Below are 16,708 nucleotides of genomic sequence, written 5' to 3' on the forward strand. Positions count from 1 at the left end.
TCATTGTGAGGCTCGACTGCAGAGTCTGGAGAACCGAATACTCCACTTAGAGGCTGCAATTCAATCCCAGGGAAAATCACATTCGCCCCCCAGTACAGCCCAGTCCGTTGAGAATGACCCAGGTCAAGGAAGGCCTGATACACCGGCCCCGGAACTTCTGCTCCCCGAACACACTGGCACGCGCTGCTTTAATCGGAATCACTGGCGGGCAATTATGCAAAGTGCCGTAAGCTGTCTCTCCCATATTGTGGCTCTTTCGTAGTCTATTGATGCTTGACTCATGCGTCAAATGCTGACTGAATACCGCCTTAAGACGAGAGAGCTACATGGAAACAAAGATGACGCGCCAGAGAGATCGTCTGACCAGGCTCCCATCCTTCTACGGGGCGGCTTAAAGGAGGTAGAGGTGGAAGATCTGCTGGCAGCACTACCACCTCGGCCAACTGCTGATGCCCTGGTTTTACGTTGTTTGGATTCTGGGGAGGCATCGCTGAGTACGCTGTCCCCCTTCATCAACGTGGATGACCCTCTTGAATCCTCCAAGTAACACTGAATCACAGTATTGATGCATCCTCCGACTTTCAAGGACGAGGTAAGATTGCTAATCTCTCTGATTTACGCATTGATATCCCACCCTCGACGAAGCCCAGTATCTAATCCTTTCGAGTAGTATGAGCAGTTCTGGCGTAACCCGGCTGCTGCATCCCGGGCGTGGTTGTCACTTCTTTTCGGGATACTGGCGTGTGCAGTCTGGATTGAACACTCGATGAACCCCGAGATAGGTGAAGCCAAACCGCCGGATGTGTTTAATTGCTACCGAGAACAATGCGCCCTCGCATTGATAAGTTCAAATTGCACCACACCAGGGAGATATAAAGTGGAGGCTGCCCTAATGTACCTCGGGAATGAGTACCTCCAGAGCAATGGGCTGAAAACGGAAATCTCGATTCTTGTCGGCATAGTGTCGCGGCTGGCGATCATGATGGGCTACCATCGGGACTCCAGGATATATCCTCAGCTGTCCCCTTTCGAAGGCGAGATGCGACGGAGAATGTGGCTTATTCTATCTACTATCGACTATTTCGTTTCTTGGCAGGCAGGCCTGCCTACTGTCATCCCGAAAGACATCGGTGACACCACGCCCCCTCGAATCCTTTTAGATGAGGACTTCGGCCCTACCACGGAAGTCCTGCCTCCATCGCGATCGGAAGCACATACACCCAGCAATATCACCTACTCGGTTGCTTTGGAGAGAATCCTGTCCGTGGCGAACGGAATAGCGAAATCTTCGGAGGCTCAAATTTCACCGGAACGAACACTCCATCTAAAGAAGCAACTAGACGCAGTCTGGAGCCAGGTTCCTTCCTATTTGAAACCATCAGCCGCATACGCCACTGATGGAAACGACGGGATACATATCCTCACACTCGAGATGACATACCAACGTGCTCGTTGCACCTTGCACCGCCAATATCTGGCACCTCAGCACGATATCCCCCCTTACAAAGACTTCCGTCTTGAATGCGTGAATGCGGCTCGACGCGTTCTCGAATGTCAGACCGAGTTATTCCAAGGGATCCTTTCTCAGCCGCAGTATCGACATCAAGCCTGGTTTGGAATATCCCGCTCCATATGTGATTGTATGACTGCAGCCATGGTGATATGTCTTGAAATCGTCAGCTGTGTTAAGAAAAACGAACCACTGGCCCGTGAGTTCTCAACCGAGCTCATAGGCACGCTAAAAACCTCCTACCATTGTTGGAAGTCTTGTCCAAGGCCGTCACCGGAAACCGTCAAGGCCGCCGACATTTTGGCCAGGATGTTGAGGCTCATGGGCTGCTGTGGTGTGGAAAGCGGTGAATTCCCAAAAGCCTTTCTTCCCACTGCCAATGCCAATGTACAACATGCTCCTTTGTTGAATCAGACGTCTCCTTCGCTGGAAGAACCCATCAATTCCAGCTTTGGCCAACAAATCCCCGATCTGGAGACCTACACCAATTTCTCTGCCTTTGATATGATTAATTTTGTAAGTCTTCCTTTGCTGAAGAAAACCACTCCTTTGATCCTCGTCGCAATCAGAACGTTAACAATCAATATATCCAGGACCTGTGGGATCAGGAGATGCAGCACTTGAGTGACATATGGATAGGAAACGAGCTATTTACGAAGTCTTTCTCGTAAGCGAAGCTGAGATCCAATATTTTCTTCCTATCCACGTTCCTGTATACTATCCCTTGGCTCTTTTTTCCGACAGCTGCTTTATAATGTCATTCTCATATATCAAGAAAAAGATTTTCACCTTCTGGAATACTCGAGGAAGAACACTTCCACCTCTCGTAAGTCCGATAGCTTTGTTCTAGTATCACATATCGTGGCACGGATATCCGTCTGAATGTAAGTACTTTCATACCACTGACCTAGGATGCGTCTCCTGCCATTGTTATAGTGAAGAAGCATTCCTGTACACCGAGAATCGACGTAGCAGGCTTCTATTATTTCAATGTCTTTCAAAGAGGCTTGTGAGCTGAAGCTGGTGAATGGCGAAGTGTTCAGATAGTTAATACATTCGTGGTTCGATAGCAATTGGGAAGCGAGATGATCTTTATCAATCATAAATTTCTTTGGACAAGAAATTATACCCAGACTCGTGATTCTCGTAATACCTGGACTTGCGTCATAGTACAAGCCTAATATCTCACCATCATCTGAGCTATATATCTTCTCCATGACTGTTTTAGAAGATGGAAACTGCGGTCCAAGAATGAATGATTCATTCTTGATAGTTGTGATCCAGAATTATGTTATTATAAAATAAATAACCAAGGGAGAACTTACAGCAAAATATAATCCCGACAATGAGTCACTTTTCTGCCAGTAAACATAAATTAAACTTATAGCATCAGAGCCATCAAGTTGAACATAAATAGAACACCCATGTTGCTTGCCATACCAATATACTGAAGACCTCTGTGTGTAAGATTATTAATAAGAATAAGAGCAAAGGTAAGTTCCCAAGCCAACAAATCCTTCACTAAAGCAAGAAACTGTAAGACCATACAGTCATTAATCTCTCTCCAGAGATACATATACCATGAATCGCTGGGACTGGGTAGCAAAGTCGAAATGCCGCGGCCAGTTATAAAATATTTTTAGAGAGAGCCAACATAATTGGCCGCAAGAAACTGGAGGAACCCAAAAGAAATCATGGCCGAATATTGACTTATTGCGAGCTAATGAGGTAAATCTTCCAAACCTAGTAATATTATCAGTATCAGATATTCTTTTGAATTAAAAGATAAAGACCCCATACATGCCACTTGACATCCGCATGCAATGGCATTTCCTGCTTGCAAGGAATGACAATAATGAGCCCAGTACCACCTGAGTCGATTCCGCTGGTAAAGCTCTCTTCGGTCTCTGCCATGAATTCCACATTTTGGAGTCCGTAAAGTCCCATTGTGAAGACACATGCAGTACTTGAAGCAGGTCTCTGAACATTTATAAAGAGACTGCTTTCATGGCAATATAAGTTGTGCTCCTGACGGATACCACAAATATATTTGTCTTTCAAAAGTTGTGCAAAATAGATCATAATCTCCCCATGGAGAGATATAGTTGCACTACCAGCAGAAAGAGGAGTATCCAGCCAAATCCTTCTAGCAGCGTTAAGTGCAAGTAAGTGCCGGACGGGACTAGAAGGAAGAAAGTCCCAAATAAACATACTTAGCTCGATTGGAAGTTTCCTACATCTGTCCAGTAGTTCCCAGAGTGAGCCTTTATATCCTCTACCTCGGGAAGTTGCAAGCAGTGAGTCTGCCGCTTCAAAGAGAGTATTACTCTTGTAGATCTCCCGTGGAAGCTTAGTCCATATCAACGGTATCATTGCAAGACCAAAATTGTAGACAGCATGAGGGCTTGGTAGATCTGGCCCCCATCGTGGTACTAGCTGAAACGAATCTAACTTGCTCTCTTACCTACAAGGCTTACTTGTTATGCGGCCAAACCTGTCCAGATTCCTAAGCTAATGCAGAAATCTCCTAAAAGAGATTTTCGTGCGTCAGATCAGTATCAGGTTCCAGAATCGATTTGTTCTTGTCAGCTAGCTAAGTAAGTCGCGTGAGTTACAGGTAACTGGAGATACTGCCCCTGCCTGATATGCCCGCTTGACCTTGGGCTAGGGGCTATCTGAACCGAGGTGTCGTAGCATGATGGAATATGCTATCCCTAGGAAGACCCAGAGAGCGGAATGAGTATATGTTATTACTACCCTTATGGCCGGAACTGTGTTTGGTGGACTCTGATGGTGGAGATACGGGTTAATGGGCGTCACGGTGCTGTCTGAGACCAGCGCAGGCCACCGCATTTATCGTGTCATAATATGTCTATTAGATAACACATGGCAATTACCATGGGCATTCTTATAGCGGGGTAAAAGGTGCTGATTAACCCGAGTAACTTCGTCTGGCTGTGCAATAGTTTTACATCATGATTCAACACCAAGTTTAATACTTCAGTCTATACCAGTCTACTGAGACCAAAACAGTGGGTTCAACGAATACATATAAAGTAGTAATGATTTCATAGCTATATCGCTCTTCCGAGCTTCTTGATAGATACAGATAGCATCACCCCGCTAGCACTGTTTTTTTCCAAGGCATATATGTGAAGAATTGATGGGAGCATTAAAAAACAATTTACTTAGAATCACTGGTGATCAAATCCTGCTTTTTCACCTGGTTCCTCCTATTATACCTGAAAACTGTGTCTATACCATTCCACTTGGAATCCAAGCTGTTCAGGCTCACCCGAAGATAGCAGATCAAGAAGCCCGCAGCGTAGCAAGTCCTTGCAAATTGCGTTCTTCGACAAGTAATCTTCTGATGAGTGGTTTTGGTTCAGCATTTCGCAGCTGTTGCCATCAGGTTTCAATAACCATCTCCATTTGGCGAGACTGCGCCATAACCCATGGATGATGCGGCCTACAGCCATAGCCACGCCCCATCCAATGTTCGAGGGAACAGTATCTTCAGTGGAGCTCCCCCTATAAGCTCCTTCATGAAGAAGCATATCAGTGTGTGCAGCGAGCTCTGCAACCGTAGCGTAATCGTTGTGCCAACACTTGCTGATGATAGGATACTCCTTGTTCTGCAGCAACTCCACGATCTTGGGTTCATGATCGTTAGGGTCTTCAGTAAGACTTCGATCTCCGTAGACCTCGAAGCCGTAGTTTATCAAATAGTATAGGGAGCCAAGTGCGAACAACTCAGTTCTGGAGCTCAAGAAGCCAGAAGTTCCAGGCCGCCCGTAGTGCACTTCGTCCTTGTTAAGTAACCTTCCATATGGGGCCACACAAGCCTCAAAGTCTTCCCCAATCTTTGCTGTATAATCAAAATCCGATAACTTCAGTCGGTCACGGTCAAGCAAAACGTTTTCAGGTCGTAAATCACCATGGGCGAGTCCAAGTGATTCAAGGAAGGCGACGGCTCGAGCAAGATCATTCATCCATTTCTTCCGAAGGAGTAGAGGCTCCAACTTTTTCACTTCAGTAACAATCATGGTTTGCTGATCCTTAAAATGATTGTTTTGTATCCTAGAGGACAGGGACCCATCTAGTAAACTAGTCAGTAGAGTATATTTTACCTGCGAATAGAACCGCATCTCTCATGTACTCAAGGAAGATGCCCTTTTCCGTATGAAAGAAGCACTGCACCATAGAACAGCATGGGGAATGCTGTGAGAAGATTTAAATAATGAGTCCGAAATAGAAACCACCCACTGATAGGTGGGGCGGTAATGGTCGAGGATGCAGAAACGAAAAGCTCTCCTGCCTCAACGGTTATTATCCGGAGTACGGATCAGTTGTGCAAAGCCCATATTGCAGGCAATCCAAGACGTGGCATCGTCAAGGGTATATTTCTTCTCGAATTCCGGAAGGGGCAGTAAGGCAACTTCCTCATCGTCTCCTGTTTGGAACGAATCCTTTCGCGTCATCGAGAGCAACAGTCTAGCCTTCGGCCATCTTCCCGAGATATAGATATCCAAATCCCCACTGAAGATGAAATAGGAATCCCAATCCGCCGAGACCTCCTCGAACCCGGACACACGGTACAGATCACTCCGCAGTTGGCGAAACGAGGTATGATCTATCCCATCGACCGTATCGCATTCCCTGCACTCCACCTCGACCAGCAGGGTGGCTATGCGGGGTGTTTCGCGTATCTTTTCCATCCACCCTTGGCAGTAGAAATCGTGCCATTCGGTCGATATGGCCCGGATATTAACCGCGCGCAGAGAGTGACTCTGACCCGTCCAGACGTGGAGAGTATGCAGATGGTGGAGGTTCTCCTGGATGAAGGTAAAGAGATCGAGCCACGGGGTGAGTAGCTCTGACTGCATGCGCGATTCCATAGTTGATAGCGCGTCTGGGGAGAGCCGGGAGACATCAACGAAGCCTCGACCGCAATCGACATACGCGTCCATCCAGAGCTTGAGATACCGGATCCCCATCACTGCTGGAAGGGGTAAAGCAGAGAGAAATTCCAGGACTTTGGTCGGAGGCCCATCGAGCCAGATGTTGTTGCTTCTGTACAGGATTGGCAGTGCCTCCTGATAGATAGTCGTGCAGGTAGATAGCAATGCGAGATTAAGAGGACGCGTGCCTTTAAAGCCTTCCAATTCCCGGGGACAGTCGCAGAAAGGTGTTGCGTCGTACCACTTGTGTCGGTTCAGGCTGTATCGGATCCAGAGTTCGTTGAGATTGGGTCGAGTTAGCACTTCCCTGTAGATCAGATCGCGGATCTCCCGTGGAAGAGCGAGGAATGGAAAGGGTGGTGGCTTGGAGCGTGATCTGTGTTTTTTCTGAGGAAGGGCTTCTTTTTGGTCTGACCTGGCACGGATCCATCGCGTGAGTTTCTTCATCTTTGCTCTTTTCCGGGTCGTTCAAGAGGATGGGTTGTGGTGGTGGTGGTGAGATTGGGGTTTGGGGGCGGTTGGAGTCGCGCTAGGCGAGGATGGAAGGGATTGGCCGGGGTTGATATTGTAAGACTAACTATCCCGGTCGGGTGTAGCTTGACTTTCTATGGATCCAGCGGTTTTGAGACATGACCATTGCGATGCACCCATTTCACAGGAGAATTCCCATGGTAGGGTAGATCGTGTCTATTAAAAGAACCGCGTTCCATAAAACGAGCTATACTGGTGTCTCGGCACGGTTAGGAGAATGAGAAGAATGCAAAGCAGACCAAAAATAAACATTGATAAATACAAGAATATGTTGCATTAAAATGTATTACAAATCTGGAGTGAACCATGACCATGTATCCCTTGGAATTAAAGATGTATATTCTCATTTTTCTTACTTTTTGAACAAGAAGACGAGTGAAACCGACAATACTATACTTACTTTATATTTCGCAACAAACACCATGTAGAATGGTTCATCTTGCAAATGGGGGTCCTTGAGTGATTCGGGGGGTCATGGCCTCCAAAGAAGAGAAAGAAAAAAAAAAAAAACACAGGAATGCCTTCCCAACGAAGATCAAACCATCAACCTAAACCATCCTCTGGTCCCCCAGAAATGTCTTCACTTTCTCATAAGTCATGAACGTCAGCCACGTACCCGGCAAAATACGAAATAAACCGGGCCCCAATCCCCTATAAAACGCCGCGATCCCATTCTCCCTCCACATCGACCGTATGATCGGAACAAGACGTCGAGGAATGTCCGTCTGGTTTGTTGCAGCTTGCATGCGAGACCGCAACACCTGATGTGGGTACGTCAACACGTTGGCAAATATCCGGGATAGCCCGGAAGAGATTGCAATGTCGAGCATATTGAGCGATGCGGGCTGTGCACTCCCACCGCTGATACCTGCACTACTGGGAGCATGTAACAGACTGCCCGAAGATGCCTTCCGAGCACCGAGCCAGAATTTCATCTTCTCGTAGGCCATGAACTGGAATGCGCCATGGAAAACCCCGAACATCCCTGGCACAAGGCCGCGGTAGAAACCTCCCAGACCTTCGGTACGATAGATGGTTTTCATCCCGATAAAGAAGCTTGGATATGCGTAGCGATCGTTAGGAACGGAGATGCTGCTTGCGTGAGCGGAGGTTGTAAGCATTCGGGTTTTGATTACCCAGATCGGATTGGTGAGTATTGTGGTGATAGCACCTATTTCGTTAGTCAATTTCTCATTGCATATTAAATTCTGTCTGTGGGGTAATGGAGTTCACTTGAGAACAAAAATTTCTGCTGGGCAGATGTGCATGTATGGGAGGAGTCTGGTTGGGTGAATGGAAATAGGTACCCGCAGCTCCAGAGGTGAGAAAGTATTCGTACATATTCAGGCGCCCTTTTCCATCTCTTTTGATCCTTGAAGTTGCTAATAGCATCTGGTTGAATGAGCTGTACAGCAAAAAGTACAGTCCCAGCCCTGTCACATTGCCGATGAGATTTGGGGACAGTCCGCGATATAGGGCACGGCCTCCGCCCTCATGCAGGATGTCGCGGATCAGTCGCGTCGAGTCTCCCCATGTTGGTGGGGCGTTGGATCTCACTAGGAGCACGATCGATGAGCAGTGATCCTCTGAAAGGAATGTCCCTGATTTGGGAAAAAAATACCTTGAAGACGAGTCTTGACCAAATCTAAGGGGTGCAGGCAGATCGGGGTGACGATCCCCGCTGCCGTGCCGGCGATTGTTTCTATGCGAGTCGAATGAGTTCCCATGGAGGACTAGGAATGAACGTGAAAGAGGAGGGGCAGCTCGAAAGGCTATTGTCATGCTGGGGGGCTAAATCAGTGCTATATGGGGATCTCTCGAGTCTATGACATCTTCCTTCCCCCAATGCGACCGAAGCATCGCAATCGTCGAGTGGGGCCGCGATCCGGATTATGGGGAGGCCCCCGACAGCCGTGGTTGGTATATAAGGCACGGATCAAGGCGACAGATAACTGTAAAAAATGATCTCTACGAACCAAAAGTGATCTTTCCCAATAGCAATGCGTCTTTTGCGCCCGTCAAACTGGCTCCGAATCAAGTCTCATCGGCTCCAGCTCCCTGCCGCCTGCCATGAGCTTCCGCAGCCCCGATTCCTGAACCCCGTCCCATCTCGGGCTCACTCAACTGCCACCGGGCCCGAGAAGTCCCCTCCAAGACCCCAACGTATTGTTGTTGCGATAACCGGAGCCACCGGCACGCTATTCGGGCTACGATTACTGAAAGTTTTACGCGGCCTCGGCATCGAGACACACCTTGTTCTCAGCAAGTGGGCGATGGCAACGATGAAATATGAGACGGAGGTATCCGAGCGCGAGGTGCGCGAAATGGCCTCCCACTGCTACGCGATCAAAGACCTGTCTGCGCCGCCATCAAGCGGCTCATTCCTTCATGACGGCATGATCATCGTGCCCTGCAGCATGAAGACCCTGGCTGCCGTGCGGACAGGGTTCTGCGACGATCTGATATCCCGCGCGGCGGATGTAACCCTGAAAGAACGCCGAAAGTTGATGCTTGTGGTCCGAGAAACCCCACTCAGCAGTATCCACCTCGACAATATGCTCGAACTGTCGCGAGCCGGAGCCATCGTTTTTCCGCCGGTTCCGGCCTTCTATTCACGACCGGAAAGTATCCAGGAGTTGGTCGATCAGAGCGTCGGGCGCATGCTCGACTCATTTGGCATTCACTGTGACGATTTTCCGAGGTGGCAAGGCTTCGAGTGGAACGAGACCAAGAGGAAATGATCTAGATTTTGTCCGAAATAAATACCTCACATGTCGCATTGAATTATAGTAGGGACGATGAGAGCTGGTTGAAAACGGTGAACCCATGACCTCATTCGGGCTGCGGGCTAGGGTCCGTGGAGTGGAACCCTAAGTGGTGGACATATGAAAGCGGCCAGTTGCTCCCGATAAGAGGTGTCATGGACTTGCTCCACAATATGGCAATCAGCCATGTAACTCTCCTGACATCTGATGTACAAGTAGTCTCTATATGGCCTCCGCCATGATCGGAGACCTTTTTCTATCCATCCTGTTTTGAGTTCCATCCGTCGGCCCAGAATCTATTTTTTTGATCCCCGAACCATGTCCCGTGCCACTATCCAGGACATCCCCGAGATGTGCTTCCGCGCTTATGTGGAAGCACTTCGGCAGGATGACGACCTGGTTGAAATCAATGATGAGATTGATCCCTACCTCGAAGCTGGCGCAATTATCCGCAAGGTATGCGAGACGGACAATAAGGCCCCCCTGTTCAACAAGCTCAAGGGGGCCGAGAAAGGTCTCTTCCGGATCCTAGGAGCTCCTAACTCATTGCGAGCGGACCCCAAAACTCGCTATGGCCGTCTCGCTCGTCATTTGGCATTGCCCCCCACCGCGAGTCTGAAGCAGATTCTAGACTTGATGGATTCGGGAGCCCATAAGAAACCCATCCCGCCCAATATCATCACCGACCCCCAGGAGGCGCTTTGCCAGACTAATATTCTGCACGAGGGAGAATTTGACCTAACCAAGCTTCCTGTCCCATTTCTGCACCAGGCTGATGGCGGGAATTATATCCAGACCTATGGGATGCATGTGATCACATCCCCCGACGGGTCCTGGACTAACTGGTCGATTGCTCGCGCGATGGTTCATGATAAGAATCATCTGACAGGACTGGTGATCGAACCCCAGCATATCTGGCAGATGCAGCAGAAGTGGAAGGCCGTGGGAAAGGATGTCCCCTGGTCTCTTTGTCTGGGCGCTCCTCCCGCCGCCATCATGGCGGCCAGTATGCCCATCCCGGATGGGGTGACCGAGGCTGGGTACATTGGAGCGTTCACTGGGAATGCAATTGATGTGGTGAAATGTATATCGAATGATCTCTATGTGCCCGCCAATGCAGAGATCATCCTGGAAGGCACGATGTCCATTACTGAAACGGGTCCGGAAGGGCCATTCGGTGAGATGCATGGGTATGTTCGATCATAAATCAATCGGGGTTCGCAATTCAATTCTGACGGATCATGCAGCTATGTCTACCCCGGCGACACTCAACCCTGGCCCGTGTACACGGTCAACAAGATCACCTATCGCGATGATGCCATCCTCCCTGTGTCAAACTGCGGTCGTCTGACCGATGAAACAGTATGTCCTCGCCAACCATCCAATCACTTCCTCTGACCCATGTCCGATATTTAGCAAACCATGATCGGCCCTCTCGCCGCCGCACAGATCCACCAAATCTGCAAAGATGCCGGTCTCCCCGTCAAGGAAGCGATGTCTCCGTTCGAATCCCAAGTGACATGGGTCGTTCTCCAAATCGACACGATCGCGCTCGCCAAACTAAAGACCAACTCGGCCGACTTCAGCAAGAAAATTGGGGATTTGATCTTCAAGCAGAAGGCCGGGTTCACCATCCACCGTCTGGTCCTGGTGGGTGACGACATTGACATATACGATTGGAAAGATGTCATCTGGGCCTTCTGCACGCGCGTCCGCCCCGGGATGGACGAATATCTCTACGAGGATGTTCCAGGGTTTCCCCTGATCCCTTATATGTCTCATGGAAACGGTCCCCCGAATAAGGGTGGCAAGATCGTGTCCGATGCGTTGATGCCTGAAGAGTATAAGACCGGGATTCCTGGATGGCAGGCTGCGGATTTCAAGAACTCGTACCCGCAAGCGATTCAGGATAAGGTCAATGCGAACTGGACTCAGTATGGGTTCCGGCCTGATCCTAATTAGTTGGACGGGGATTGTTTTTCCAGGAACAGGCGGGAAATGTCGTGGTGCTGGTCACTTCTATACATCAATACGATTTCCCGTGTGTTTTTCTCCGTTGAGGGCTTTTGTGGCGATTGAACTGAATACTGTATAAAGACTTCAAGTAATGCAATGCTTCCCAAAGATGGGAGTCGACTTGTGATGATCATTATTGATATTGCCACTGAAGGGTGCTCATGTATGATCGAGGCAAAGGAAAACCACCGAATACTAGAGGTATGATCCCTTCCAATCTCGGTCTGGAGGGTCAGCCACGCCTGGAGATACGCCCTCCCCTATCTCTGTTTTGGTGTGGCTGTTGATCTCGTATTCGGGCGGCCAGCCCCACCACAAGTTTCGTCTTGAACCGCCCCCTCCCTCTCTCCCTCCCTCTTAGCCTCTTCCAACTCCTGAAGACTTAGGCACCGACATCCCTACAAGGCCATGGATGGAAAGAAAGAGCAAGAAGCAAACCACAGTGCCTTCGAGGCTTCCGTGGCGCGGGGAGCGGAAGAAGACCTTCCAGCGTATTCCGCGCACCCGACCGCGGAATCGCCCTTCGACTTCCCCGCCGCCTGCTCTGGCTCTCAGTCGCACGCTCCCCAACTTCGGCAACTCATCGCGATCCCCCAAATCGCGTCCACGCCCACCGCTCCCTTCCTGGACGCCTACGCGCAACCCCTCCTGCAGTACGGAATCACCCCAGAATCCTGGCGCGCATTCCTGACCACTATATCGGCCTTCCTGGCCGCTCGAGTCTCCAACCAAGCCTTGTCCCACGCCGCCGACATCGGCCGGCAAGTCGGCACGGTCCCAAAGCGACTGGGCCAGGGCACGCTCGATCACGCGCGATCGATCAAGACGAACATCCGTGACGCCGCCCGGGACGGGAAATACGTGAGTGCAGCGTTTGGGGTGGTTGGCGGGGCGATCAGCCTGCCGGTCGGGACGGCGCTGCGGGCGGTGGGCGCCACGGTCAGTTTGCCCGGCACGGCGATTCGCGCCGTCGCGCAGAAGCCGCAGACCCCGCGCGAGAGAGCCGCCGCGTACGCCGCCGCCGCTACCCTGAAGTGGTTCGGACAGCGCGGGCTGCAGGCGCAGTTGGTTGACGTTACTGCCCTTGCCAGCATGGTGGGATTGGGCGAGCCAGGCCAGTTGCTTCAACGGGTCGCGACGGCGGCAGATGGCAGTGCCAGCGCGCAGATGGCGACCTTGTCTGCGTTTCTCTCTCCGCTGGAGATCTTCTCGGGGAGTACCCTGGACCTGGGGGTTGATAACCTCTGGTTGATCATTACGCAGGCTGAGGGGGTCGAGGACGTCTCGGAGAAGTCCTAGATACTCGGGGCAGAAACAGATATTCAACAAGGCGAGAAGGCTTCTTCTACTCTACCTTGCCACTGAGAGAAACCCTACAAGTCCGGCGTCAACTTTTGATTGACACTTGATATATATATATATATAAGTAGAGTAGCAGCACTCGACTTGTCGACCTTTCTACTATCTACTTACGATCACGGATTAGAATTGCATGTTATTTTCTTTATTGCAAATATTATATCCCCAGCCGCAAAGCAATGTACACATCTCATTCAAGAATAAAGGTGTTGAATGTAGGTTTGGCCTCAATCCAAGTCTCAGGGGTGGTCTGGCTGAGTACAACCAATTCCTTCGCCGGTATCGACGACCATCAGATCAACAAGATATCTATAACTTGGATAGCGACGTAGAAAGCCCCTTTCCCAATCATACATCCTGCAATATCGCCCCAGGCTGTTATCTTGAACAGAAAGGGGAACAGCAAGAACATCCAAGTCGCTATCGCGAGACTGGAGAAGTAATTGCTATTCGCGCCGGCAATATTAAGATAAGCACGGCACAAGGAACTAAGGATTATATTCAGCACTTGAGCCAAAACAAGCACATACGACCATAGGGTGTGGAGAACAGGGCTTCCCGTCCGCTCAGCCGTACTTAAGCCACACGCCGGGAGGTTAGTAGTTGGGTGGGTGACCACCAGCGAATCCCTTCTGTTGTATGTATTTTTCCATGTTTTTATATTGATTTTTGGTTCTCTGGTGGTTGTTCGGGGGTCGGGGGGAGGTCTGTTTTGCTGCGGGAGAACGTTGTTCATGGATATTGGCTTGATGTCGTACGGTCTTTCGGGACCGGGCGGCTTGTCCTACGCGATCGAGATTGTACCACCCACCTATCGGCCCTAGTCAACAAGATGCATTTGGTTGCAAGATGAATTGTAATGCTGTAGTAGGTAAGGTCCTAGAAATATTCAGTAGGGTATGATCTATCTCGAAAACCGAAGGCCTGTACAGCCGGAAGAAGCCATGTATAGTACACCAGATTGAGCAATTTCTACTATTCATCAACCCTACCTTACGTATCCAAATTCTCTCCACCCAACATTCCAGAAACCACCCCCTCAAGGAAAACCCGACATCGCTGCAAATAATAACTACAATTATCAATTACCTTACACACACCCCCTCTTTAATATACACCCCCTGCCCCGCACAAGCCCCGCCAAAACCCCAGCACACCTCCAAGACTCTTTCCGAGTCCGACTCTAACACTCCTCCTCCGTACACTCCTGAACCTTCAAGTTCGCGGCCTCAAACTCCGCATTATGCGCTCCATACCAATAAACCTGCTTCTCCTGGACATCCCCATACCCATCGATGGCAAACCAGGGCTTTCCACCCTGAGTCAAGAGACCCTCGTCACTGACACCGAAAGCGGTGGTGTTGGCGCCCTCGGGCACGGCGCCGGAGTGCGGGATGGTGAGACCGATGGGCGAGACGTTGTCTTCGATGATGTACAGGGTCTGGAAGGCCGTCGGGACGGCGTTCTTGGCAGTGTAGGAGATGCCGCCGGTGGAGCCGCCGGAGACTGTAGTGGTTTATTGTCAGTATGAGATGAGATGGTGAGTGGAGGGGGAGGGGGGAAATGGCTTACGGATGAGCTTTTGTCTGGTGTTGGAGACGTTGCCGCCGATGTAGGCATATTCTGGTAGTATGATGTTAGTTGGGAGGTTCTGGTAGTGGTAAAGGTAGTGGTGGTGGTGGTGGTGAAGGGAGCATACGGCCATCAGTCAGGACGGGCTTGTTGTCATCGGCGATCAGGGTGAAGCGCGACGGGAGGGAAGCGGCGGAGACGGCGCTGGCAAGGCCGGAGAGAGCGATCATGGAGAACTTCATTTTGAAGAATTGGTTGGTTGGTTGGTTGGATGGTCTGGATGTGTAGAGTGGGAGTTTGGTTATGAATGATGAGGTTTGATGGGAGGTGTTCAGTGGGTTTATATACATCAAGGGAGCGAATCCGGGTCTGAAGTGTGAGGTCATGCCCAGCCTCAAAGATGAGACGGGTGGACACTTGACGGGGCTATTCAGCTTCCAAGCTGTCGATCGTTGGGACTATTGAGACATGTCTTGGGGTTGCAGAGCCCGTGGCGTGTTCCCCGGGTTTTGTCTGTTGTTTACAGGATCATGCCGTTAGTGATAGGAAACGGCGACAACAGCAAGTCGGTGGAAAGCTGTAGGAAATTTGCACTGATTCACCGTTTAGGGTACATAGTGAATTCACCCCTGCAGGCTGCAGACCAGACCCTGTTTCTATTTTCGGACTCGGCCGTTGATCGTCCCGTGGGTCGGATGATCTTCTCCAGGTCTGCCAGTTCGAGCTGGCAACCTGATCCTTGTGCCGAGGTTGGATCCGTGGCCGCGATGAGGCTGGGGATACAGCCACCGCTTGAAGAAAGGAACCTTCACCGTGAGTTTAGAGGCGCTCGTGATTGCATTAGCAGCATTGCTGCAAAATGCATCTTTTTCTGTCTCAAAACAACAAGACTCGGGAAAGGAGAATTCTTGTTTCAATCTTTACGACGCAACAATCCTCGCGGAACAATGCCGATCTCTACAGCGATCACTCTTACGTACTAAGACACTCAGGTGGCACGCACGATAATGATGCCCGAATTCATTCCTACCGCATATTTCAACAGAATAATCTGGCTGCGACGGCGGAACTGACGGGTTCCATCTCATTCTAGACTCTGTCTATATCTGAAGCGAAGGGATTTCTGGCTGTCCAAACTGCCAGCGAACAACACCGCGAGCAACCCATCATTTATGCATAGCATCAATCATGTCGAATTACGGGAGTCAGAATCAGGCTCGACACAGTCTGATGCCAACAGCGCAGATCTTATCCAAAAGGTCAGTTGTGTTTCAAAATGGACTGACTGTTTACATGATAGAAAAGCGCACGAACCGCCACATCTCCACCACGACATATTCGCATCCCAGCTCGAAGGTGATGGGGGGAATGGAATGACCCCTGAGGCTCAGAGGGGGGAGATGAATGCGCCTGTCAAACCCCGAGAGACCGGCCCAGCTTGCCAAGGGCATGAATATGTCCTCATTTCGGAGTATGACCGAGTTGGTCGATATTGGCGTGCCTGGTGAGCTTGAGGTGATTCAGACTCTACTTGCGCACATCACCCCTAGGAAATCCTGCTATAGACATTTGAGAATCTGTCTGGGACTGACCTCAGACAGAATGAAATCTATAAAGACTGCGACCGCGACCGATTTCAGAAAAGGTCTGCGAAGAACATCGATCAAGGACTGGTGCTGGTGGACAAGACTAAAATAATGACCTGGGGATCCAGAAATTTCCATTTATCCTGCAGCCGACTCTACAATGTGGGTTTTGGGCTTTGATTCCCCCAATCATTGCAAAAATGTCCATATCAACCAAGTACTTGGGGTATGTATTCCCCGAACCCGCTTCCCAGGCAGGGATAAGACCCTGACCAGCCAACCCCGACAACAATCAACAGAACAACGATAAAATCAACGTTGCACCCAAGGGAAAACAACAAACAAACGACTCGACGTTACATAACTCCGGCCCAGATAAGCCAACCCCTCACGACCCTCCCGCCAGGG

The 16,708-nt window shown here is 50.1% G+C and overlaps 7 protein-coding genes across 7 annotated transcripts; 4 read left to right on the forward strand and 3 right to left on the reverse strand.

The window, feature by feature from the left end:
- Nucleotides 1-289: 289 nt before the first annotated feature.
- Nucleotides 290-2,134, forward strand: BO70DRAFT_419729 (fungal specific transcription factor domain-containing protein; the record flags this gene model as incomplete). The annotated part of the gene is made up of 3 exons (XM_025547493.1): nt 290-494; nt 561-592; nt 671-2,134. 3 exons carry the CDS (start codon nt 290-292, stop codon nt 2,132-2,134), a joined length of 1,701 nt encoding a protein of 566 aa, XP_025401712.1.
- A 2,612-nt stretch (nt 2,135-4,746) lies between these two features.
- On the reverse strand, nt 4,747-6,507 carry BO70DRAFT_369109 (uncharacterized protein; the record flags this gene model as incomplete). Its single annotated transcript, XM_025544663.1, has 5 exons — nt 4,747-5,609; nt 5,641-5,731; nt 6,233; nt 6,306-6,390; nt 6,459-6,507. 5 exons carry the CDS (start codon nt 6,505-6,507, stop codon nt 4,747-4,749), a joined length of 1,089 nt encoding a protein of 362 aa, XP_025401713.1.
- A 1,043-nt stretch (nt 6,508-7,550) lies between these two features.
- Nucleotides 7,551-8,729, reverse strand: BO70DRAFT_419730 (putative mitochondrial folate carrier protein Flx1; the record flags this gene model as incomplete). The annotated part of the gene is made up of 3 exons (XM_025547494.1): nt 7,551-8,173; nt 8,310-8,558; nt 8,624-8,729. The coding sequence occupies 3 exons, from the start codon at nt 8,727-8,729 to the stop codon at nt 7,551-7,553; spliced, it is 978 nt and encodes a 325-aa protein (XP_025401714.1).
- Nucleotides 8,730-8,894: 165 nt separating this feature from the next.
- Nucleotides 8,895-9,802, forward strand: BO70DRAFT_419731 (UbiX family flavin prenyltransferase; the record flags this gene model as incomplete). The annotated part of the gene is made up of 2 exons (XM_025547495.1): nt 8,895-8,918; nt 9,057-9,802. 2 exons carry the CDS (start codon nt 8,895-8,897, stop codon nt 9,741-9,743), a joined length of 711 nt encoding a protein of 236 aa, XP_025401715.1. The 3' UTR covers nt 9,744-9,802.
- A 316-nt stretch (nt 9,803-10,118) lies between these two features.
- Nucleotides 10,119-11,729, forward strand: BO70DRAFT_286239 (UbiD family decarboxylase; the record flags this gene model as incomplete). Its single annotated transcript, XM_025539194.1, has 3 exons — nt 10,119-10,957; nt 11,015-11,129; nt 11,184-11,729. 3 exons carry the CDS (start codon nt 10,119-10,121, stop codon nt 11,727-11,729), a joined length of 1,500 nt encoding a protein of 499 aa, XP_025401716.1.
- A 428-nt stretch (nt 11,730-12,157) lies between these two features.
- On the forward strand, nt 12,158-13,297 carry BO70DRAFT_359656 (uncharacterized protein). Its single transcript, XM_025542584.1, has one exon. It carries the CDS (start codon nt 12,192-12,194, stop codon nt 13,080-13,082), a length of 891 nt encoding a protein of 296 aa, XP_025401717.1. The 5' UTR covers nt 12,158-12,191; the 3' UTR covers nt 13,083-13,297.
- Nucleotides 13,298-14,202: 905 nt separating this feature from the next.
- Nucleotides 14,203-15,268, reverse strand: BO70DRAFT_359657 (uncharacterized protein). The gene is made up of 3 exons (XM_025542585.1): nt 14,842-15,268; nt 14,715-14,765; nt 14,203-14,648 (listed from the first exon to the last, which is right to left on the reverse strand). The coding sequence occupies exons 1-3, from the start codon at nt 14,954-14,956 to the stop codon at nt 14,326-14,328; spliced, it is 489 nt and encodes a 162-aa protein (XP_025401718.1). The 5' UTR covers nt 14,957-15,268; the 3' UTR covers nt 14,203-14,325.
- Nucleotides 15,269-16,708: the final 1,440 nt, after the last annotated feature.

This window comes from Aspergillus heteromorphus, assembly GCF_003184545.1.
Source record: "Aspergillus heteromorphus CBS 117.55 chromosome Unknown BO70scaffold_5, whole genome shotgun sequence".
NCBI lineage: Eukaryota > Fungi > Ascomycota > Eurotiomycetes > Eurotiales > Aspergillaceae > Aspergillus > Aspergillus heteromorphus.